Source organism: Trichogramma pretiosum, unplaced genomic scaffold (genome assembly GCF_000599845.2).
Source record: "Trichogramma pretiosum strain Unisexual culture from Peru unplaced genomic scaffold, Tpre_2.0 scaffold52, whole genome shotgun sequence".
Lineage (NCBI taxonomy): Eukaryota > Metazoa > Arthropoda > Insecta > Hymenoptera > Trichogrammatidae > Trichogramma > Trichogramma pretiosum.
The window spans coordinates 82,586-106,573 of NW_019641695.1; the positions used below are offsets into that span (position 1 = coordinate 82,586).

General features: G+C 43.2%; 1 protein-coding gene across 2 annotated transcripts in view; it reads right to left on the reverse strand.

The window, feature by feature from the left end:
• Window positions 1-23,988, reverse strand: part of LOC106649177 (homeotic protein ultrabithorax-like) — a 134,183-nt gene that overhangs the window by 2,113 nt on the left and 108,082 nt on the right. For both annotated transcript variants that reach the window (XM_014366459.2, XM_014366458.2), the window contains one exon: window positions 20,324-20,731. In XM_014366459.2, coding sequence (XP_014221945.1) covers window positions 20,421-20,731 — 311 coding nt within the window. In that variant the 3' untranslated portion in view covers window positions 20,324-20,420. The remainder of the gene's footprint in view (window positions 1-20,323; window positions 20,732-23,988) is intronic.

The following is a 23,988-nucleotide window of genomic DNA, read 5'->3' on the forward strand; positions in this document are numbered from 1 at the left end:
TAATGAAATTCTTTTTGCAATGTGTTGCTTTTCAGAGCATGGAATACAAACTTTTCCCTAACTTCGCATGTGAGTATAGTTTTTTTTTCAAAACAGCGCCATAAACTTGTTTTATAGCTTTCGGATTGCAGTAAAAATGGAAATACGAAGAGTAACTCGCAGATTATATAGTTATTTTTGGCCGAAACTTTTGTTTCGAGGTCGTCAAAAACCCAGAATAGAGAACTTTTCATTCAATTCCGAAAAATGGTAGCCGAAATTGTTAAACAAAATATATTTTCATCAATATTTTCAAAAAAATTGTATAATACAGAAAAAATTTAATGCCTCACGAGTTTGAAATTTTTTAATTTTCACAATGATCATGACATAGAAAATCGATCGCATAGATATTTATGAAACATTTACAGTGTAGCAATGACGCGCAAACGCATGCATCAACGTGTCAGAGTCGAATTCTAACGTGTGGCATTTATCAGGATTTCCAAAAGAGCCTCCGAGGAGACTTTTTTAAGCCATCGTAAATTTTGCAAAAGCTCGCGTTAGAGAAAGAATGAGTAACCGAACAGGCTGGCTTTAATGACGTTTGAAGATCGTAGTCCAAGGTAGAGAAAAAAAAGAGGGAGGGAAGAAAGAATTTCGGTAAGGAAAAATGTTTAACTGGTGGCAGCGACGCATTGGTCGACGGAGAGAAAGAAAGAGTTTTTCAATTTCACCGCAATAAGTCTGGATCGAACTTGCAGAGGCACTATATAGATGTACGAAGGAGGATATCTCTCTTTTTATCGTTGCCACCCGTCGAACACTGAACTCGTGCTGCACGACTCTTTTCAATATTTTCTATAGCATCTGCTCCTTTTATAATAATTTCTTCGATCTAGCGATTATTGTCGAATTTAGTTTACGGTGGTAAGTAAAATTAAATGAAAAATAAAACCAAAACAACGTAAAGAGTCGACGAACCGTGACTACTTGTAACTGAATGCATCGAACACAATATCGGAGAGGCAAAAACCGACCCGGAACGAGACACACACAATCAACACTGCAAAACAAAGTCATAAAGAGCAACAAACACGAGGTGTACGGCGACAGTGTTGCAAAAACACGAACAAAGCACGACTCTCAGCCGGTGCAGCACTGGGGCAGCGCGATGCATCGCGTCGAGGAAAAACTTTAGCGCGAACGACGCTTTCCGCTGCAATACGACGTGTGGATAACCTGTAAATTTGGTGATGGGTGCTCCACATCGTGCTCGTACTCTGCTCTGACGCTGTGTGTACCATCGCATGTACTCATAGGCACAGTACAGAACGAAAAGTCATACTAAAGGGAAAAAATAGAGCGAGCGTCGAAGTTACTGCGAAGTCTGCAGCTGTCCCTCTCTCTCTGGATCGAGAGTGTAAAGAAAGAAAAAGTACGTTAGGTACAGGAAGAAAGTGTCGTGCGTCGGGGCAGTTCATTACGCGCTCCGAGAGCTCAGGTATGCGTGTTATACGCTTGCAACAGTTGAAATACGTAGCAGGACGCGCGGGCCACGAGTGAATGAGAGAACGAACGAGATGAGTAGGTAGGTAGGTGGGTAGGGGGTCGTATAGAGGTAGCAGCAGCAGCAGCAGCAGCAGCAGTAGTAGTAGTAGTCGTCGTCGTCGTCGACGTCGTCGTAGTCGTCCAACGGTTATTATCTATCGCTCTCTCGTTACCACAGGTTGCTCGTAAAGCGCGCTCCAGCCGAGAGGGTGGGATGGGGATACGTATAACGGCGCGCGAAGTACAGAGAGAATAGCGCTATAACTACGTACACACACGGGCGGCGGGCGCGCAGCTATATGTTTTGCACGAGCTGCAGAGTGCGAATGGACGGCTGCGTCGAGGGGGCCGTTCGCCCCATATATATATATATATATCTATACGTGTGTACACGCGAGCGGGGCAAATCCTCTCGCTTGCATAGAGTAGATCATATGTACAAGCCGAAGAGAGGGAGAGAGGCAGATTTCGATGGATGTGCAAATCTCTTTTCTGCTGCTGCTGCTGCTGCTTTTTAAGTGCCGTCGCGGGGACGCTCGGCCGACTTTTTATTGTTTTATGACGTTTTTAACGCAAAGAGATCGAACGCATCATTTTTTTCCCTGCACGAGGATGCAGGATTTACCGCTCAAAGTTATACAGCGAATAATTGCTGGCCAATAGAAGTGGAGAAAGTTGAATTTTGATCTAATTGTAAGGAAGTATATTGATGTATGCATGTACAGATTGTTATTTTCGCAAATAGACTTGAATCATACAACGCCCCATTATAATGAACTATAATTTTCAGAAATTATTATACATTTCAGCGATAAATCAATTGGATGAATTTTGAATATCAAAAATAGCTTCTCACGAATTTTTGCGTTCATCCGAATAAATGACGAACGCCTTTTTTCAAAATCTGGAGCATGTTCCAGATATTAAAATCGGAGTCGAAAAATTTTTCTCGGATCGAAACGCGGGTGTTTATTATATTCTAATAAAGACACGTTCGCGTCGACATTATAATATGCGCCATCGTGTATACGGCGAACAGAAAAAAAAGGCGGAAAAAGCAAGACGAGAGAGTGCGAGTACGAGATGAGGAGAGAAACAAGCACTGCCGGGCCATACTGCTCATAAATTAACCCATCAAAAACCCCCTCCCCGATGTACTGCACACATGCGCGCGACTTTGCGTATATATACGTAAGCGCGTGCTATATGTGGAGTATAAGTGTATGTGGTGTGTACGTGCGAGCGCACGAGCTGGTCGAAAGCACATAAATAACGCGTTACAAAACAGAAAAAAGTCGCGAGCGCGATAATTCATCATTCGACGTGCATCCGATTCTCACGTTCATCCGCGAAATATTCGAAATTCATACAAGTATATTATACGCGCTTAAGTACGCTCGGAGCTCCGGGAGGAATTTCCTCGTGCCGTAATATCCACCATCCGTCGCCTCGGTCCAGCAGCACCGCCGCTAAAGGGAAAAGGAGTAACGAACGCGCAACGCTCGGCCGTATACGCCGCAAGGACGACGACTACTACTACAGCGACGATCAAACTTTATTTTCACGCAACGCGATGTTTTTACCATGTTTTGTTTTATTTTACTACTCGGCTGCATTTATATACATACAGCTCGAACTGGAATCGCGTGCAGCCGAGCTGGAATTGCGAATAAACTCTCTTTCTCTCTCTTTCTCTCGTTTGCTTCCTCGGAGGGGGATGATGCCGAGCGCACTGGTGTTGCGATGTATGTGTCCACGGTTCGCTCGTGTGAGTGGTGTAGCTATGTGTGTACGTGAGAGCACGTCTGTGTAACGCAGTTGTGCACAGCTCATAAATCCAGCAAGGATGTATAGATGGCGCTGTTACTGCTGGCGCGTGGGTCGCTGCTCGAGCTACCCCATGCCAGCCGCGCACACTATTCTCTCTCGCTCTTTCTCTCTGTATAGTTGCTATATAGCGGGGTACACGCCCCGTCAGCCGCTCGCTTTTCCCTTGCCACCCAGCCCCGCAAACTTCTGCGCCCCCCTTCGTCCCCCCCGCTTCTTTCTAGTTATATAGCATGGCTCTGTATATACGTCTCTCTGCTAGCATTACTCTATCTCTGTCTTTCCACCGCTGGAGAGTCGATCCATGACCGAATTACCGGAATGCTTGCGCTTGCCGTGCTGCACAAGGCATACTACGCGGCAACGCAAAAAAGAGAGAAAGAGAGAGAGCGAAAGAGAACAACAAAAAAAAGATAACAACAACGGCTGCATCTCCGAGCGAAATTGTGTGCGAGCGAACGAGCGAGTATTTCAGCAGTAGCGCAGATATATAAATCGATCGTGCGCGAATGAGACGCTTTTCTGAATTGAGACGGTGTGAGTGCGCGCAGTGCATGTCTCTGCTGCTGCTGCTGCTGCTGCGTGCATGTGCGACTGCCGAGCGAGCGTGTGTATATGCGATGCTCCTTTTTGCAGGCGGCGCGCGATCGTGATGCATTGCCGTCGCGTGGACTAACTGCTGCTGCAGGAATGCAATTCGCTCTAATTGATTATAGTCCGGTGAGCCTCTCTCGCACGAGGTAGCATCTATACAGCGGCGCAGCCCGGCACGTATTATATACACCCGGGCGCTCGCGACGCGCGTTTATTACTCGGGCCATTTTTTTTCCTACTATTCTGCTATACTTCATTATCGTGCGCCCAGTCGCACGCGAGGCCCGTGCCTCGTCTACGTGCGCGCGCGTGTGTGCGACTTTACACCTATCCATTTTTCGTCCGTCCACCTATCGCGCGTGGCCGGATAAATGACACTGAAATGCGGATATGCAAATTATAATTGCACAGACACGACGAGTAAAGACATGTCCAAGTTTTTCCGACGACTCTCCGGCTCCGTTTGCTTATATTTTCGCCGTGCACGAACGCGAACGCGGCCGATCCGTTTCTCGCTCGAGATATGAGCCCCGTGCTTATCGTTTCGATAAGTGTACAACATCGGAACGCACCTTGAGCCATATAATACTCGCCAACTATCGCGATCTATGAAGTTTTTCATCATCGTATACACGAACATAAGCCGCGCGGCCGCATGCATGTAATCATAAACACATACACAAACACACGCACACACTCCCTCCAACACACCGTCAGACATTCCGATATGAAGTTTCGCACTGATTGTCTCGTTATAACGACGCACTTGAAGCTCGCTCGAGGGCGATATCGCACGCGTATAGCACGACGAGAGTAAAGCGCGCGACGCCTTTCACGCTATCGCCTCCCAGTTGGGGGGTTCAATTCCTCAGCAAAGCGCGACCGAGTGATGTATTGCCCGAGATATGCATAAATACATGCACACGCGAGTTTTCAGCTGCCGCCTTATCGCGCGTGCTTTTCACCTACTGCTGAGCTAGTCTAGGCATACGCGTGTGTGTACGTGTGTGTGTGTACCATGTACGAGCGCGAGTGCGCTTGTTGTTTACGCATCGGGCTGATGTGTCCGCGTGCAAACGACGACGACGACGACGCCCCGTTGAGCGACTGACACTTGCATTCGAAGTATACGTATTCACCTTGTAGGAGAATAAAATATACATTCGCTTGCATTGCTCGCGAAGAAGTGTGCGCTCGCGCGCTGCCCAAGTTTTTTTTTTACGTTTCCACCCTGACATAGGTGTGCGACTGCTTTGTTTTATTTATCTATCATAATTCAGTGCTCGTATGACATTGCGAGAGAGTCAATTTTTTGCCAAGTTGTTACATTTTTCAACGATATTATTTTTCTTTTATTTCGGAAGCGTCGACGATTATTCACGTTTTTCGGTTTGCTCGCGAAACGTCACCTCGCGCTCGCAGCGCGGGCGGATCCAAGAAAAATTCGAAGCTACGAAGGAAGAAAAGAGCAACGTAGCTCGGGCGCGCGAGTACAACGGAGAAAGAGCGCGCGCTCGAAATGATAAATCGCTTCTACCTCGTCTCAAAGCTCTTCCCCCTTGAGATAAAAGGAAAAAAGGCAAAATAGAGAAGAGCGTGCAGATAGCGCATGTTCGAATAAAAATACGCATATATATATACGAGCTGCGCGTGTATGTGCGTGTGTCTGTGGCTGTGAGTGTGTATATACGTGAACAGGGGGAGCTAGCTGCTAGAAGACGACTGTTGTTATAAACGCGAAAGAAGAAGGAAGCGATATAAGCTTGAAAACGACACACACACACACACACACATACATACAGAAAAAGAGAGAGAAAAAGAGGGAGAGAGAGAGAGAGAGAGACGCAATAAGAGTAGGCAAAAAGACGAATGGCCTGCAGAAGTGCTGGGTGCGCGCAGGCACGTTGCACGTCTTCTACTCTCGAAAGCGAAACGCGCTAGACCGAGTCTGCTGCTGACTTATCTGTTTTACGGATCGGGCGCCGCTTGCACACGTTGCAGCAGCAGCAGCAGCAGCAACAGCAGTAGAACAGCAGCAACGGCGGCTCGACGCACTCCACCTCCGGAAAAGCCCAGAATATTCTTCGTGGAAAATTCTCTAGAGGCTGTTTCAACCGAGTTTCGTACAAAAAAAGAAAATAGAAAACCCAGAGAAGCGGAGAGAGAGAGGGACAGAAAGATAGAGAGAGAGAGAGAACGAGACGAATAACCCTGCAGAATTTATGTCTTGAAGATCGCGTAGATGCGAGAGCTTTTACTCGTTTGAATAATTATTTCAACTTTTATTTTTCAAAAAAATAATGAAATAAGCTCGGTGCGCTCGATGATTCATAAGCTCGAAATTTTATGGTTTGTTTCTATTTGAACTTGCAAAATCATTCATAAATTCATTATATATAAAAATATTTGAAGCTGCAACTAACTCTCGTATCTACGACATAAAACTTGACCCGAAAAAATTGTATCAAAATATTTTAACAGGAAAGGAGCTCGAAAAAACAGACAATAAAGAAATAAGTAAGAAGCAAGCTTGTATAGAATTTTTTTTCAATTCTAGAACTTTTTTATGGCTATCACTATTTTTCTTAAAACAGCTTTTTTGCATTAAATGAGAAAATCATACCTTTTTTTCTATTGTAAAATATAAATGTTCAAGTCTCCACGAGGTATAGAGTTAAATATAACCGATGTTTTTCTGTTGGATTCAGATGCTTTTTAATGCAATGCCAAACTAAACATAACCCATTTTCTAATTGAGTTCGTCTCCTCGTAATAAGTCGGAAGTCAAAGGAATCATCAAGAGGCTTAGCTTGATAAACTATCTCTATGTATATGTTTGTGTGTATTTCTATATTTTTCGAAAATCTCTAGGCAAATATATTTTCGGCAATGGACTTGAGCGCACCTCTGTTTACTCAATAAATCTCCAAGGGAGACGGATCGTTCCCTCGCGCTTGAAACTCACACTAACTTACCGACACCCGCACACACACACGCGCGAACACATACCAAAACACATACACATATAAGAATGCAGGCACTCACACGCACATGGAAGCCCGGCGTCTCACTATAACGCCCTGCTCCACGCGTGTTCACAACACTGGCTGTTTTTCGCAAGCTATACAGCGAGCAGCCACACGGCTAGAGCATTGCACCGTGTTCTACTTTAGGAAGATTTTTTTCGACCGAGCCTAATAAATTATAGGTGCCAGAAGCTTGCTCACCGCTGGCTTAGTAATAGTTCGCGAATGCGACTTTCTGTTTGTGTGCGTGAGTTTGCGTCTGGTGCATACACATACATTGTTCGGGCGAGCATAAGTTTTTAATGAAACGTGACATTTTTCTTTATCGAAAAAAAAGGATGATTATAAATGAGCAGGAGCGTTCGAAAAGGCGAAAAGAAAAAATGCAGTAGCAAAAAGGAGAGAAAAAGTGGGAAGTAGGTGTCGGCAATTCGTCAGGAAAGTAAATTACTGCGTCGTCGGAGAAAACAAGCGGGAGAAAGAGAAAGAAAGAACAGAAAGATCTGGGCTCTTTGGCTAACGTTTCTGATTGGTCTGGCGGCGCAGAGCGGATCATAGTATTAGTGCAAGAGACGCAAAAGAATCGCGAGAGATTAAAAGAAAACTTTATTGCTCCCGTAGGAGCAATGGTGAAGTTACGTGGAACATCCGCTAGCGACTTCATTTTGGTGGAGTGCAGAATGTAGAGGAAAAAAAACAACAAAAAGAGATTGGGAAAAAGAGACTGAGAGAGAGAAAGAAAGAGAGAGAGAGAGAGAGAGAGAGAGATGGTGCGTGGTAACCCCATGTGTGTACATGCAACACATGTGCAGCTTGCAGACTACAGAACTAGTCTATATGAAAAGAGAAGCCGAGGGAGTAAGCAATTAATATGCAAATGACACGAGCCACCAAAAATAAGTTACGTGTACGGCTCAGATTGTGTCGCGCCCGTTGTTATCGCGTAATACGCTACCCCTCATTCGCCCGTGGCATTATTATTTATAGATAAGCAGAGCCGACAGCGAGCGAGTTTGATACAGAGGCGAATCGCGCGAACCGACAGTTGAATTTTCCCGATTGTTTGCGCCAGGAGAAAAAGAGATGTATCGAACGATCGACACCAGCAACGACCGGAGCTACGGCGGAATCTAGAAAATGACTTTTCTTTATTTTCATCAGTCGTCTCCTTGGTCATGCTTAATGCCTTTACGATCGCCAAGGGTGATATAAAGAAAATGAAAAAATCATACTGCAGCAATCCAGAGTTTTTCCCTCTCGACTCGGCTTTGTGCGCGCTCAAGTGTACATATATATCTAAGGGCAGAGTTTTTGTAGTGTGTATCTTGAACTAACTCCTTGGTTTAATACAGGCGCGCAGCGGTGGTGGTGGTGGCTGTAAGAGTAGCAGAGGCTCGAGTAAGTCACTCGAGGGTTGCTATATTATGCTATATTCTACATTTACATCGGCTATGTGTTAATGTCCGGTCCAACTCCCCAACGAGTGTATCACAATTAGGCGTTCTCGTGCGCCTGCCTGCTTCGCCATGCCTACACTGTATACAGCACGCTATGTATATACCTACACGCCGACTGCAGTGGCGTTTCTGCTTGCGAGCTACACACACCTTATCTCGGGGTGATATAGTACGCGCAACTATTCTACATGCACCTAATACGGACTAAATCAAGTCGACATTAAACACGATTTTAAACACACGGCCTGAAATCTTGCGTTTATTCGCCGAGGGAAAAATAAAGGAATACTCGCACGAGCGGCCGCGGAGCTTTCTCTCTTTCTCTCTCGCAATTGCATATCGTATAACGAAATCGTAGGGCAATTATTTGGCCATCGGGTAAGCAGGCAGGCAGTAAATTCAGCTCGAGTTGTCCGAAAGCAAAAGTCGAGAAAGATCCGGCCTATATGTATATGAATGAAGTGCGATATGCGCGGAGCGAGTATTATAGCGTACGTATGCGCGGTATAGCGAGAAAAACGAGAGAAGAGATTCGGATGAGGTTGAACGCGTGTTAATTGCGTGTCGCGCGAGTAACATAGTAGCTTCTGGGCAATAAATTCAAAACGAATTTATATTTATCGAGTGCGCGAGGCCCACGAGGAAGAGAGAGAGAGAGAAGCATTAAGCTCGCGTCGCTTAAGCCTAAGCACGAGCTAGTGCTCTGCGTATCATACGGGCTCTCGACTACGGGTGGTCCAGCCGGAATATAGCGAGAAACGTCTCGTTCCTATACACCTACAAACGTATGTACGCGCGAGCTTTGTCTTTCTCTTTCTCTCGAGCTATGCGAATATAATCGTAGAAGATTGCAATTTGATAAGAAGCGCCGAGGCATGTTTCTCTACCTGTACGCGTACGAGACTTTAACTGATCTATGGACCTCTCGTTTGCTTGTTCGAACGAATGAAAAATTGACCTTGCCGCGGCTCGAGAAAGCTTCAGCACTAATATGCACATTTATTGCGTAGGAAGTGTAAATGAAGTTCACGAAAAATATTGCGAACGCGACTTTTTTCCTTGTGAATATGTAAATTTTTCGACTCGCGCCGAACGATGACTTATGGAAATAATAGAAAGGCGAGGCGATAAATCCATCGCAAAATTCACGTCGATGTATTATAAGATTGTCAAGTAGCTCTTCAAGGAAGCCTTGCGACATTAGAATTCATGGAAACTACATTTGATCGTGTGGCTCTCGGTACTCTCGTTTATGTACATTAGAACAAGGTCAGAATTATCACGACGTCTCGCTTGAATCCAGATGAGGAAAGAGCCTCGCAATCGCATCGAATTGAGTGCGATAGATCGAGCCGATCACACATGTATACATTTTTACAGCATAAAAAAAAAAATACATATATGTAGGTTCATTGCTTGGCGAGCGAATATAAAGTGCTTATAAACGAGCGAGATAATTTGGCAACGCCGCAGAGCAAGAACCGACATTTTTTTCTTCTCGGAATCTCGCTATGTGGCTTACATGTACACAAGCACATATACATACAGTCGGGAGTGAGACACGGGCTCTCTTCTTCATCTTTCTTTCCTCCGCGCCGTGTATATAGCGGAGTGCTGTATAGCTCGCAGAAGAAAGACCGTTGCTCCGACGGCAGCGGATTGTTTGAATGAGGGTCGGGCTATATTTTAAAAATATAAACGAGGGCTTATTCTCGCGTGTACACGCACACGCACGCAAGCACGACCTATTTCGAATAACGAATCAAAAATCTCAAAATTCCCCGTGGATGAATTTGCGAGAGCAAAAGAGAGAGAGAGAGAGAGAGAGAGAGAGAGAGAGAGAGAGAGAGAGAGAGAGAGAGAGAAAAGGCCATCGCAGGCTTCCCTGATCAAAAATCTTAACACTGTGCTAAACAAGCTAAATAAAGCGGAATTCCAGCTATGCCATTTATATAGAAAGATTTGTTTCTTCATCTTGTCCTCGTGACTTGTAGTTTCTCTATTTTTTCCCGTTTTTTACTCCTTTCTATGCATTTTACATGCGTCGTGAGCTGCAGTCGTTTTTTCCTTCTTGTCTTTCTTTCTCTGCAGTAGCAAGAGCAGCAAGAGCAGCAGAAGCAGCAGCAGCAGTTGCTCGCCAAGGGATTCTGGGAGTTTTTAGAAACTCCGGCAATAGTAGTAGCAGCAGAAGCAGCAGCTCGGCTCATTGTTGTGTAAATGTAGACCAATGGCGCGCGCTTTTAAATGCTAATACGGGCGAAGAGTATACACGCGAAAACCAAATTTCAGGAGGAATTTAGTATAGCCTCTACATTGTGCATGCGGCTCGATCTAGGCCGACTATAGAGCGAACAATTTTACGCGCGGGATGAACTTTCTGAAGCGAGTTTGCGAAAACGAACGATCCGAGCGCACGTTCGATGTGTATACGGAAGTTGAATGAATTCTGTTCGTTTTCTCTCGGCTCTTTCTCTGTCGAGGGGATGTTGCATGGAAAAATATGAGGCTAGCGCGATTTTCCAGATTTTTTATGGAGATATTTTTTTCTCCGCGCGATGACTCTTGCTGCGCAATCACTTTTACTATTTTTCGGCTATAAATAACTGTTTTAACCCACCAGTCGCGTTCGAACCTCGATATTGCAATTTCGTATGAATAAAATATTCAAAAAATAATTAAACGACGATTAATATTTCTAGTGGATAATTTAAATCGTATCGTTAATCCGATTGCGAGGTCCTTGAATGCGATCTAAATAAAACGAGCGAGACATTCATTAGAGCGCGATCTGTCGGTCAATCGCTCAAGCTCATCAGCTCCGACTTCCCCACCTCTTACAGAAGCATCTCTCGGTCTCTCTTTCTTCCGCTCGTTCGCTCGCTCTCGGCAAGGTATCTTAGCCCGCCTCCATAAGCTACGCTTTTGTGTACATGTGCTCCAGTCGTATGAGAGAATGTGTACGCAAAGGCGTAGGCCTTAACATATTATGTGCTGTGTAGCACACTACGACGCTGCTGCCGGTTGTATCACGCCCGATAATGACGCTCATAAACGTCAACGATAAAATCAACACGCCGACGCTGCACAAATTTACTGTCAGAGTCGTTAATGTCCTCTCTCTCTCTCTCTCTCTCTCTCTCTCTCTCTCTCTTCCTCTCTCTTTTGCAGCAAAAGCCCGTGAAATGGTAATGAAGTGTAATCAAAACAAATCATAAAGCGGTCGATGTACTATAAGCGCGTTCACAAACATTTTTGCGAGCAGCAGCACTAGTATCACTGTGTTGATGTAGTAGTGTATGCATGTATACGTTCGCGCACACAACCAGTGCTTCGGGACGCCTGCGCATTCCGCTTTGAACGATTTATTGAGTGCGTATAGACGATCTTTATTCTTTATGACATTTTCATTTTCTTTTTTTTTTTCGTACATTACACGTTATGAAGAAGAGACTTTTTTTTTACAAAATGGGTTTAGCATTTAAGGAAATTTCTGCTTACTCTAATGCAAAAATGAAAACAGCGATGAGGTGTGTATTTAAAAACAATCGAATTTAAAGATAAATTTGACAGCTGAATTAAAATTCTGGACAAAAAAAAGGTCGTTTTACCAAGGTGATCTATAAATCCTCACGCCATTAATGCGTCAGAGCTATGAACGAATTTACGAATGTCAGCAGAGAGCCAATGCCTTGCTGCAACACATGCGGCAACTTTATAAGCTCTGACATTCTAAAAATATAAACGTCCGTTGTTGTGAATGAATTGGAAGAATAAACCCGGATACATCGGTATGTCTGAAAGTTTCTAAAGTGCTCGCTCGAGTCTCGGAAAGATTAAAATTCGTAAGAAGCGAGACGTGTCGCGACGGTGGCCCGGGTCGACGGTCAACGATCATCGAGCTCGGAACCCACCGCGGAGCAAATGATTTTTCGGCGGCAGGTAACAGGATTGTGCGCAAGAAGGGCATTAAGAACGAAGCGATCGAGAGAAAGAGAAAGGGAGTACGCAAGATTCATATAGGGCAAACGGCGGGGTTCTGATTGCAGCAGGAAGGAAGCAGTTAGGCCCGGTTAGAGTCGTTAAGCCAAGTTTACGAGGTGTTACCGAGAGCGTAACCTGTAAATCTCCTACTATATAGTGTATATAGCAGCAGCAAGTCCTTTTCTCTTTCTCTCTCTCTCTCTTCTTGCCGCCACCGCTGCTTCTGCTGCTGCTGCTGCTATTACATGTGCAACAGACGCGTGCCAGTTGTAGTAGTAGTAGTAGTAGTCGCCCTTGAAAGTCGCTTACGCCCCGGTATATAGGAAAGGGTAATGGGTCGTAGGAGTGTGCGAAGTAAGAGAGAGCGAGAGAGAGAGAGAGAGAGAGAGCGAATGACTTCCATACGGTTATTCGCTCGCGCACACATACTCATGCAAGGAGAGGATCGCACCCGGGCCGGGCCGTAAGCAACGTCTTTATAGATCGTAAATGTCTTCCTTTACAGCCGATAAAGATCAGCTGCCGCGATTACCAACAAATATATATTTCTCGATGAGCGAGTCCATGAGTTCACGCGTATTAATGGTCATTTTATATTTTCAAAGGCATTCTCTATCGGATGTCGAGTCGGTGAAGCAAAAGCTCTGCTTTCCGACAGTGATAAAACCGGAACAATGAGCTTTCGAGGACTTAACCTTCAAGTTATGAATTTAAAGCGATTCAGAGTAACAATAAATTGTTTAATGAATTAAGATAACATTTTCAAAAATATTTCCAAATTTTAGATGCTTTGTTCTCAATGGTTTGGAATTACAGTTAAAATTTATTGCCGTAGCTAGCGCGCAGTCGGGCTCGTTGTGAATTTCACTAGCGTGGAAGAGTTAAATAAATTAAATCAAGAATTACGGATAATTGAAGTTCAGAAAAGATTATTCGTTGCTGCGTAGCGAACAAATCACGCGTAGTTTTGCTTTTCACGCGGTGTCCAGGACAAAATGCAAAGAGTGGGGTAGGGAAAGCGAGAGAGCGAGAGAAAAGCTTGCAGCGCACACCATTAGCGAATGACTGCATGCGCGTCTATGAGCGATAAATAACTCGGAAGCAATCGGCGCGCGCGGCTGCGACCGAGTCGCGTATCCCAATTTTGCCTGGACATAATTCAATTGCTGCTGCTCCGGTGGCATTCACCTATGGCCTTTGCGCAAGGTTTGAGAGCGTATAAATTCAAAGAGAGCGAGCAGCGCGCGATTTCATTGCACACAGCGAGAGCGCGCGAGTGAATAATCGTTGACCAGAGATGTTTTTTCGGGCACAAAAAGCCTCTGCCGCGCGCACGGGCGAATGGAGAAGCGAGTCCATGAGCCCGCTACAAAGTTCATAAAATTATTCAGTGAGTCAAGTAAATACAACGCAGAATACGACCGAGCTATACTTCGATGGGGAAGTACGAAAATATTCGCTTGAGTCAGCAATGCCAGTGAGGATTTCGTGAAAAAAAAAATCAGTCTAGCACGCACAAAGACGGAGCTAGGAAAAAAAGCGGGAATCCTCGGAGGACAAGTTGGAAAAATACGAAGAGCAGCGAGTAGGTATAAAGAAGCGAACGGGACGCGGAGCGACGGAGCGGAATAAGGGGAAGTGCGGCCGTACATATAAAGGCGCGCGCGCGCGCACACAGGGCATCGTGTAAACGCGCGAGAGAGTCGATAAAAACAAACCATAAAGCGCATTAAGCGGACAATCATCGAACTACTACGAGTGGGAAACGGCCATCTCATAAGTCAAGCGCTTGGTGGGTACGCGGCGAGGAGACACAAAACTACCGTGACTGCTGCAGCGGTGGTGGCGGGGAGCCGGCGATTTACCGATACTCGGAGTCGGCAAGGTAGATAACTAGCCTGCTCAGTATAGCTATATATACCGACCGTGGAATGGGAGATAAGTAACAGCCGCCATCTGCTGGCAGAACGCCAAGGCCAATTAAGACGGTGGGACGAGAGAGCTGCTGCAGGGGCACGCGACGAGCAATGCATGTCTCATTTCCCTCGTCCACGGGCTTTTTGCGCCGAGGCACATTCTGGTCACGGCTTGGCGGCGGCCGGAGCAGGCGAGTTCAGTGGTCGCTGCGGCGGCGGCAAACTTTTGAAGTTTCGCAAATAGTATATCGTGGGATCGTGCGCGCGCGCGCGAGTACGCACACACACACACGAGAGTACCGAGGCGTGCATTTTTCCGCGCCTGCCACGGCCGAGACTCGGCAAAAACAGGAAAAAGAAGTCTCCGAATCGGAGCAGGCCAGAGAAGAAAGAATATGTGTATACCCGTATATATAAACGAGAGACGACGATCTCGAGAATCACGCGATAATGAGGCTAAATATTTGTCGTTCGCGAGCTCTCTTATGGAGCAGCAGAAGCAGCAGCAGCAGACTCGCGACAGAAACGAGCCGCGAAGCAAACGGTGTCAAAGTGAGCTATACGTGTATATAAACGTAATAGAGAGAGAGAGAGAGGGAGAGAGAAAGAGAGAGAGAGAGATTATATAGTACCCGCCCACCCCACTGCGCGTCTCGTCGGGCATCGGATCGTAAAAGCCACGCCTACCGAAGGGGAGAGAGCGTCAGCCATAACTAAGCTAGCCGGTATACATTAATGCTCCGCTAGATGTCGCGTTGCGTGCCAACAATGAGCAATGGCCTGTGCAGCGCACCTATATCTACATACTGTGTATGCTATACCACCTACTCATCGTCATCGCCGCGACGTCATCGCTGCCGTCGTCGCCGTCGTCGTCGTCGTCGTCGTAAAACGTAAAGCGGCCTCGAGCAGCAAATCTTCACGGGCGCGACTTTTATGGTGTGTCGACTGATTTAGTTAAGAGCCCGTATGCACGTACGACAGCGGCAATAGTGCTTGTGTACGCTCGTGCGGCTTGGCTACACGTTATAAAATGCTACGACTATAGGTGCTGGAGGTTCCGGGCGACCAAGTTAATTGATACATCGGACCTGTACGAATCAATTATACCCGCGCAAAAGAAGAGAAAAAGAGAGAATAATATAAGGGCCAAGCTTAATACGCGCACGGCAGTCTTCCGACCGTGAAATTGGCTCGTTAATAACGCGAATGGCGAAAAAAAGCATTGGGCATAACGTATGGATATGCGAGAGGTTCTCTCTCTCTCTCTCTCTCACACACACTCGCACGCATCCACGGCACTGCGAGAACATAAGTGTTTACTGCCGGCCGGAATCGGCTATGAAGTCAAGCGAGCACGTGCTAAAGCATAAGCCATAGTAGCCTTTCTGTGAGTGTGTACATGTGTGTGTGTGATGCGTTTTACGATGACTTTTATGTACCTGTCGTTTGTTTGAGTACACGATAATTTTGAAAAATGATACTTAAGCTGCGGATTGAGCCGCGATTTCAACGCCGCAGCTCTGATAATATGATCTGCTTAACAGCCATCTTACTGTCCATTTATTTTTTACTAATTCCTGCGACAAATGGTGCTTTATTGTTTTTACATGGATAATCTTCGAAAAAAGTGAATTTATAAAAGTCTGCATATTGAAATATTACGTGTGTTTGTTTACTTATTCTTTGTGTTTTGGAAAACAAATTTTAATAAACGTTCGATCCAGGAAATAGTCATTGCTCATTTTAAACAGGTACTTAATTGCGCTACATAAGCGCTCATATCAGCATGTTTTTCATCGCGTAATTATTTTAAAACTGCAGTTGAATTCAATGAAGTTGAGACGGCAAGTGCGTGAAAAAGACACCCGTAAAGTCGAGACATAAAAGACATCCGCACTTTCAATGCAGATACAATCTTATTTTTCTTCCTACTAACTATTAAATCATGTGGAAGTATCTTTTTGCATAATATTATAGTGCCATAATGAATAAACAGTCCATTTACATATGAAAAGTGAACTGAATTAATTTTTTATTATTCACACCATAAAATTTTTAAAAATGATTGAACTTTAATCGAATTCAAATTCATTAATAATATAAAGAAATTAACATCAGAATTTGAAATATAATTTGAAAATTTGTCATTACCACTAATTTCATTGAAAAATAGAAAAACATAAATTATTATCTAAATTTAAAGTATAAAAAATTTAAAAAAAACAACGAGTCTTAATGCCTTGAAAAATAGTGTACGGTACTGCTACATAATAAATACTAGTCGGTGAGAGCGGCCATATAGATCAAGAAGCGACGGCTGCTGAGCCAGCCCACCTCTTCGTCCGTCGCTCGATGATCGCCATCAATATGTAATTTAACTTTGCTGAATCGTTTTTTTGAGCAAAATTCTTTTCAATGAAAAATGTATGTACTTTTCGATAAAAACAATATTTTTAACATATATTACTACCATTAATAAACATATGACTGGTTTAATTGGTCGTTAATTTTAAGTTTACAATTCATCATTTTAAAATGTTTTTCAATGTATCATTTTATAAAGTTATAAATATCAGGGAAGTCATATAAATGGTTTTTCGATTTTTGATTAAATTGGTTTTGTTGAAAGAGACATTTATAAGTTTAAAATAATCTCGAATCGTTATTCAAAGTTGACACTAAAAGCATTCCATGAATCATATCTGCGACGATACATTACTAACTCGAAGCTTTCTCAAATTTCAGATGATACTTTAATTTTACAACGAAATATCAAGTTTTAAAGAAAATAAAGTTCAATGAAAATTTTAATACTAAGAAAAGTCACTAAAAACAATAGAATAAATGCAACTCTCGAAAAACTTGTTAGTAAATCAAGAGTATCAATGCTATTTAATGAGTGAAATAACAATTTTTTCTTGCAAAATTTTAATATTGAAAAAGTAACTTTAATTTATATTAAATAAAAATTGTAAATTTTCGACAAAAGCAGCAAACCGGCATGTGTTCTACTTCTCAGGATACATAAAAATCGCGATTTCCGCTATATTTCTGAAAATAAATTATTGCAGTAACGCTGCAGCATGCAGAATTTCGTCAACTGTGCAACTCATACAAGCTTTGATGTTTCAGGTGGTACAACAGCGAGATGCGCGACGTCAAATTTTTTCTACATCTCACTTTGGTATAAAACTATCATCAACGTTATTCACGTGATTCCAGAAAAAAAACATCTGTTAGCAGTATTGAACTTCCGACGGGGATTCAAGGACTCAAAAGTCTCGGAGCGCAGCGCTGAGCACATCATCGCGCAATAAAGTTGCTGTTATGTGTGTGTGTGTATGTGCATGCGCTCGTGTTCATACGAAGTCTCTCTTGTATGTGCGGCAAACATTGGCTTGAGATATAAGCGGAATTATCGTCACTCATTTTACAACCTAATTAAACCCTCTTGGATATCGTATTTTAACGAAGCGATACGAGCGAGTAATATTTTGTCCAGTTGTGCTCTTTCTCTCTCTCTCTCTCTCCCCCTGCCTGCTGTATGAATAAGCGCAATAACTACAACTTGATTTTTTCCAAGACGTGTACGTATGCCACGGTGCACACAGTCACGAGCCTCTCGGGTATATATGAAAGGTGACGATATGTTTATTGCGTTATTAAACGTTCGCATGTGCAAATATTAAAAATATCCAAGCCAACTTTATGACTACCAGCTATTTTTAATAAAGATCGATTATTCTCGCATGTTTATCGGCCAGTTGAACAACTTTCTTACGTACACGTATGTATGTATTCCCTTTTTGTGTTCGTGCATGTGTCGATGTCGATGCGTGTATGTATGTATAAATGCTACAAGATGATAATATTAATGCTCGAGTCGAAAGCTTTATTGCGCAAAGGAAAATATCGAGCGGTGTTCGTTTTCTGCGGGATCGCCTCTCCCACGTACTTTGGGATGATAATCTTCCTATTATTTCAAGGCGATATACCTTAATACAGCTCTGTTAAAAGATGAAATTTTCTCGAAAAGCACGTAGAGTCGAAGAAAAAAATCTCAATGCTCGACCCATCAAATTTAACTATCAACCAGCTCTGCTGAGGTTTTTTCAAATACTCGACATTTTTTTAATGAATGCGGCGAATGAGTAGCAAGTGTGACGTGAATTACTTAGTCTACAGTCAATGACACGTTTTATGTATACATTGAGGCCATTACAATGAGGTAAACCACAAGATGAAGCAGCAAAAGCATGTAATCAAAAAACTTTCTACATTACGCTGTCTCGCGCGAGGCGGACACTTTTCACGAAGGCAAAACGTAATCCCCAAAAGATCGAAGAATCGAATGAATGAATCTTGAATTCTTTTCAATTTTTCTCCAAGGACTCGCGCGCCAGCAAAAGAGAATAAGTAGGATAGATTCGCGAGCGAAAATAGGAGAATGGTTATTTTTCCCCTCGACGAAGCTAAAGCGTTAAACTTGTTTGTTTTAACGCGCAAAACGAGATTGGAATAATTTGGCAAATTACAAAAAACACACGCGTGCAAGCTCGCGGTTAGACTTCATTAGATATTCAGCGTAAAGCCATACATAAGTTTCGAGCGTGCGCAAAGTTTGCCCACGCGCGCGCGGCCGAAAAATTTACGAGTGAAAAGCGCCCGCGGCTATAGTGGCAGGCTTTTATTTCCAACGATCATTGTTAACGAACAACTCGCGATATTCTCAACTGGCACGTAGAAATTTCATCCGCGCTCACGGACTTTTATCGTTAATTTGTAAGAGCGCCAGATAGGGCATATTATTTTTCACGCAATCGCATCATTCCAAACTTTCATCTTGCTTGGAATAATTCAAAATAACTTTCTTTGGTACAGAAAACGCAAGGAGTTGAATTTTTTATTATTACATAACTGACGTAATACCGAAGTGAGAATTAATTTTTTTTCGTGTGCTGCTAGTTTGTTGTAGATAAATAAATATCTGCGATAAGGAATTCTTTTTAAATAAAATCAAAACTTATTGTTTTGCGCAGAAAAAAGTAAAAAAGCTTGAAATAAAAGACGACTTATCATACTTAATTACGGCCAGTACATGGAAAAAAACTACTGGAGTTTATAAATAAGTGCCTAGTTCATTTAAAAGCACGTTGTTAAAGCGCCGCTGCGCAGGCACGTTTAGAAGAAGAAAACAAAAAGTCGACAGCGGCGAGTAGACATAATTCGCTTCGCTCATACTCCGATGAGCTATTCGGCGCGCGCAAAAAAAGAAGATTCTGTTCAGCTGGTTATATTGTTGAACAACAGAAGAGGAGAGCGAGATATGTTTTATGTATAGCTACGAGTTCCTTGCGTTTTCTTCGTTTCCGTTCTGTATTATGTATGTTATTCACATTGTAGCCTGCATTATAAACGCTTAATATTGGATCATTCTCACGCAGCCGCATATGTTTTTTCGATATAAGATATATTCCACTTGATGCACGCACAGTGGTACTCCCCTTTTCTTTGGACGAACTCAGTGCGAAAGAGAGAGAAGGAAAAAATCGAAGCCGTGACGAAGTTTCGTTTCCTCTTTTCATCGCGCGCGGGGCGTCGAAGTTAGTACTTTGTTAACGCACGCTCAGACCTTATAATAACAATCGTTCACGATGCACGAAGGAGAGAGAAAACGCGGCTACTTCTGCGAGCTTCAAGTCGTTGTACCGTGTAAGCGCTATTATTGCTATAACCTTCAGCCCTCTTTTATTTTTCCGCGCGGCCAGCGTGTCCTTAGAGAGATAAGAGCGAGCTTTATCACGCAACGCTCGTACTTATGGCCAACAATAATACCAAGACTTGATTAATTTTTCACCCTCCAGTGGCTTCTCCAAGCTTTTTGTCGCGATACGGGTTCTTTGCTCTCGTTTTTAATCGAATCAAAAAGAGTGACGGACAGACAGTTATGAATAAATGAATTGGTACGATGGACAGGTGTGTGACGTACCTTAATACAGCTGCGTACACTGGGCAGCGAGCAGAGAGTGATGCGGATTGGCCGTGTGATGAGGCTCGGGGGGGCTCCGCGAGTGCAGGGCGTACCCCTAGTTGGGCCCGTCGGGTCCCCCCTGGCCTTGATGCGCCACTGCAGCCGCCGCCGCGGCTGCGGCTTTTTGCGCTTGTGCCTGCTTCTCCTGCTCGTTCAGCTCTTTAATTGCCTGTATTTCCTTCTTTAACTTCATCCGTCGATTTTGAAACCAGATTTTTATCTGTCGCTCTGTCAGGCACAGGGAGTGCGCCATTTCGATTCGCCTCCGCCTTGTTAGGTAATGATTCGTGTGAAATTCCTTCTCCAGCTCGAGCGTCTGATAACGGGTATACGTCTGTCGACCTCTTCTGCGAAGTCCGTTCGCTCCTGAAAATCATAAAGCAAAAATATTTCGATTAGATTAAATTATAATTTGACTTGACAACCATCAAAGGTTTTTCCATTTAATTAAAATTTTGGCAGGTTAGTCGATTCCAACCGACGAGAGTAGATGTGCGCACGTGTGCTCGATTATAGAATAAAAATGTCCAAGGTTAATGAGTCAGACATTGAATTTATTATAGCCGTGAGGTCGCGTAGTGCCTACATTATTAGGAACGGTAGCTATCCTCAAATTGTCCACATTGATCATTTCATTCAAACTTGATTTCGTTGTTCTTTCACTTTTGTAATTAATCATTTCAAGACATTATGGTTTATAGGGCGTGGCGTAGTTGCGCACTCCCACTCTCGGGTCCCGAAATCACGCGGTCATCTGTCACATATTTCAAAAATGAACGAAATCATATGCTTTCTAATCCGAGCCATTACGAAAATCAGTGACCCATTGAATTCTTAATGGCGTTTTTAACATAAGTGATCAAAACATGAAAAATTATAATTTAGTGTAGTTTTGACAAAATTATGTTTAATTTTCGAGTGTCTATTACCGTAAAATGGCGATTCCGACTTGTTTCATTCTCGCGCAAAGCGCCATTAACTGTTAAATAAAGTGTAAAACATTGAAGTATTGCATGCACCAAAGGCAAAGCAGTAAGTGGCTGGAAAATAAAAAAAGCTCGCCGCAGTAGTTTTAAAAGTGCGAAAAAGACTCGATACACGGCCGTATGTATGTACGTACGTATGTAGTTCTCGAATGAGATGTGAGTGTGCGAGAGTACGTACGTCTGCTAACATTTCGAGCAGCCACTTGGGTGCAGTAGTATAACGGAATAAGCCGGTGCTTATGGAGCTCACCTTATCGGCCGTTACTGCCTCGTAAAGCGCCTCGTTTCGCCTCTCTTTCGTTTTCGCACTGAACGGCACAGAAGGATTCAACTGCTGGACTCGATGAACGTATACGCGTATGTATAGATATATATATACCCACACACCAGAATGAGAGTACGAGAAGCAGAGAGAAAGAATGAGATTGAGCTACGGCTTTTGGCTTGTACTTTCTGAGCGAGCATCGCAAATTGAATTTTTACTTCAATGCTCTAATGATATTTTTTTCAGGTTTTATTTTATTTTTTTTTTTAACATTTAAAATGATTTGAATTTTTTGTAAAAATTTTATCGCAAAAATATAGCACTAGAGTTTCACTATATAAATCATGGAATGTATTAATTTTTCGAAATAAATCAATTAGTCATTGCACAGACTAATCAGATTTCTTCAATGTATATTAGTAAAGAAAACTAATCCTTCTATTGACGGAAATTAAAAAAGTAAATTAACATTCAAAAGATTATGAAACTCCGAAGACATATCTGTAAAAGTGTATTTTAGAGTGGTACTCTAGATGGGGCGTGTAGTCACCAAACCTACGATTACGAAAAAAAAAGAAATGAATATGAGCTATATATATCGCACGAAACTTATAAATAATCGAGGGACTGTTTTTCTCTTCCCCTAATTAAGCCAAGCCCTCGTAGATTTTCGAACGAGCAGAAAATGTGACAGCTCACCGTATCAGCATAAAAACTCAATTCCGTCGAACGCGTCGACTCGCATGCGCATGCACCCCCTATGATGTATCACTCATTCATTTCTATATACCAGAGAATACCTCACGATAAACCATCGATATATTTATTTTTTACAGACGCAGACGCGTACACATTTTCAAGGTACTGATTAGAGAGCTGCTTTAAATGAGAGGGTGGATAAAGTCAAATTTGACTCGATAGTCTAAAATGGAGGCGTAAAGTAAGTTCGATAGCGATAGAAAATGACTCTGCGCAACATTTTTTGCACATTACTACTATTTTTTTATTTAGAGCAACGTGTTTGAATAGAAAGAGAAAGTCGTAGACGCGTTTGGGAGAAATACATTATGCCTCCTGAATGCGAGGCATCCTCCGATGTAGTTTTACGATTGGTCGTTTACCACTGAAAATGCTTGCGTACCATGAGTAGGGGTTGATATTGCGCGAACGATTACCGGAATAGATAACTGCACGTGTGAGTGAATGGGTTGGTGTGTGTAAGCTACGAGTCAATGAGTAAGCGTTCAATTTTTAATTTATTGCATGCGAATTGATAAAGCGCTGCGCAACTGTTGTATCGCTTTATCACGAACTTGAATTTGCATTTTTAGTATAGTTACATAGATGTAGCTGTTATTATTCAGAATTTTCTTACGAAAAGTTTGAAGATTGATCAATTATACGGCAAATTTGACTTATAACACTGTTTTCCTACGTGGATCGTTTAAAACTACATTTATTACTGAGACCCCTTCAATGAAAATAACATTAAATGTAAAAACTAGAAACCTCACGCCTGCCAAGCTTATTCAGAGAAGAGGAAGGGAAACTAATCCCTAACCCTGCAAATAACCCCCGGCAAATTCATAGGCCGAGTCTAATGAACGCAAACCAATAGGTTGATTGCTTATGGGAGACGTTAGCTGTACTAATACATAGAGCCAGCCGCAAGCCTTAGATTTAGAAAATGTGCGACCAAATAAAGTAAGCATCGAGACGAAAACAGCCGCACATAAATGCCAAGTTTCCATTCTTATCGCATTCGGCAGTGATCCCGAGGGAAAATTTTTCGGAATAAGGCGGATCATAGGCAGTACGGTAGAGAGTAGTTGTCGGAGTATTGCAAGTCTACGGCGGCGTAAGAACCAATCAAATCAAAGTAAGTGAATTGGCCTGGGGCTAGCGCTGTACATGTACACGAGGGATTTGCTTGCTTTTTGCTCAAGGTCCTATAAATCGAGTGATCGACCAAGCTCACCGAGCTCGTCCTAGGCTAATGTCTTAGCCCTCTCTTATGCGGCTGCTGCCTCTTTCCATGGCTTTGAATTAAGACAAGCTCAGGGACGAGGATGTTGCTGTAAGCAAGCTCCGACGATGCGCATATACATCGTCGAGCAGCGTCGGTTTTCATTATGTAAGACATATAACGTAGCGTGTGCGGCGCGGTGGTGGCAGTGTTGCGTGTATTTTCACTGGCGCATGGAAAATTGATCGGTTTACATTGGCAATTACATTACTGCGTAATGTCCTCTGATAGAGCAGACGCCGAATAGCAGGTGGAGGTTACTGCTCGTGATTAATGGCTGCTCCAGTATCAATATTTAAATAATTTTGCAGAACGGCGTATACGAGCGTTAAAGAGATTAAGCGTG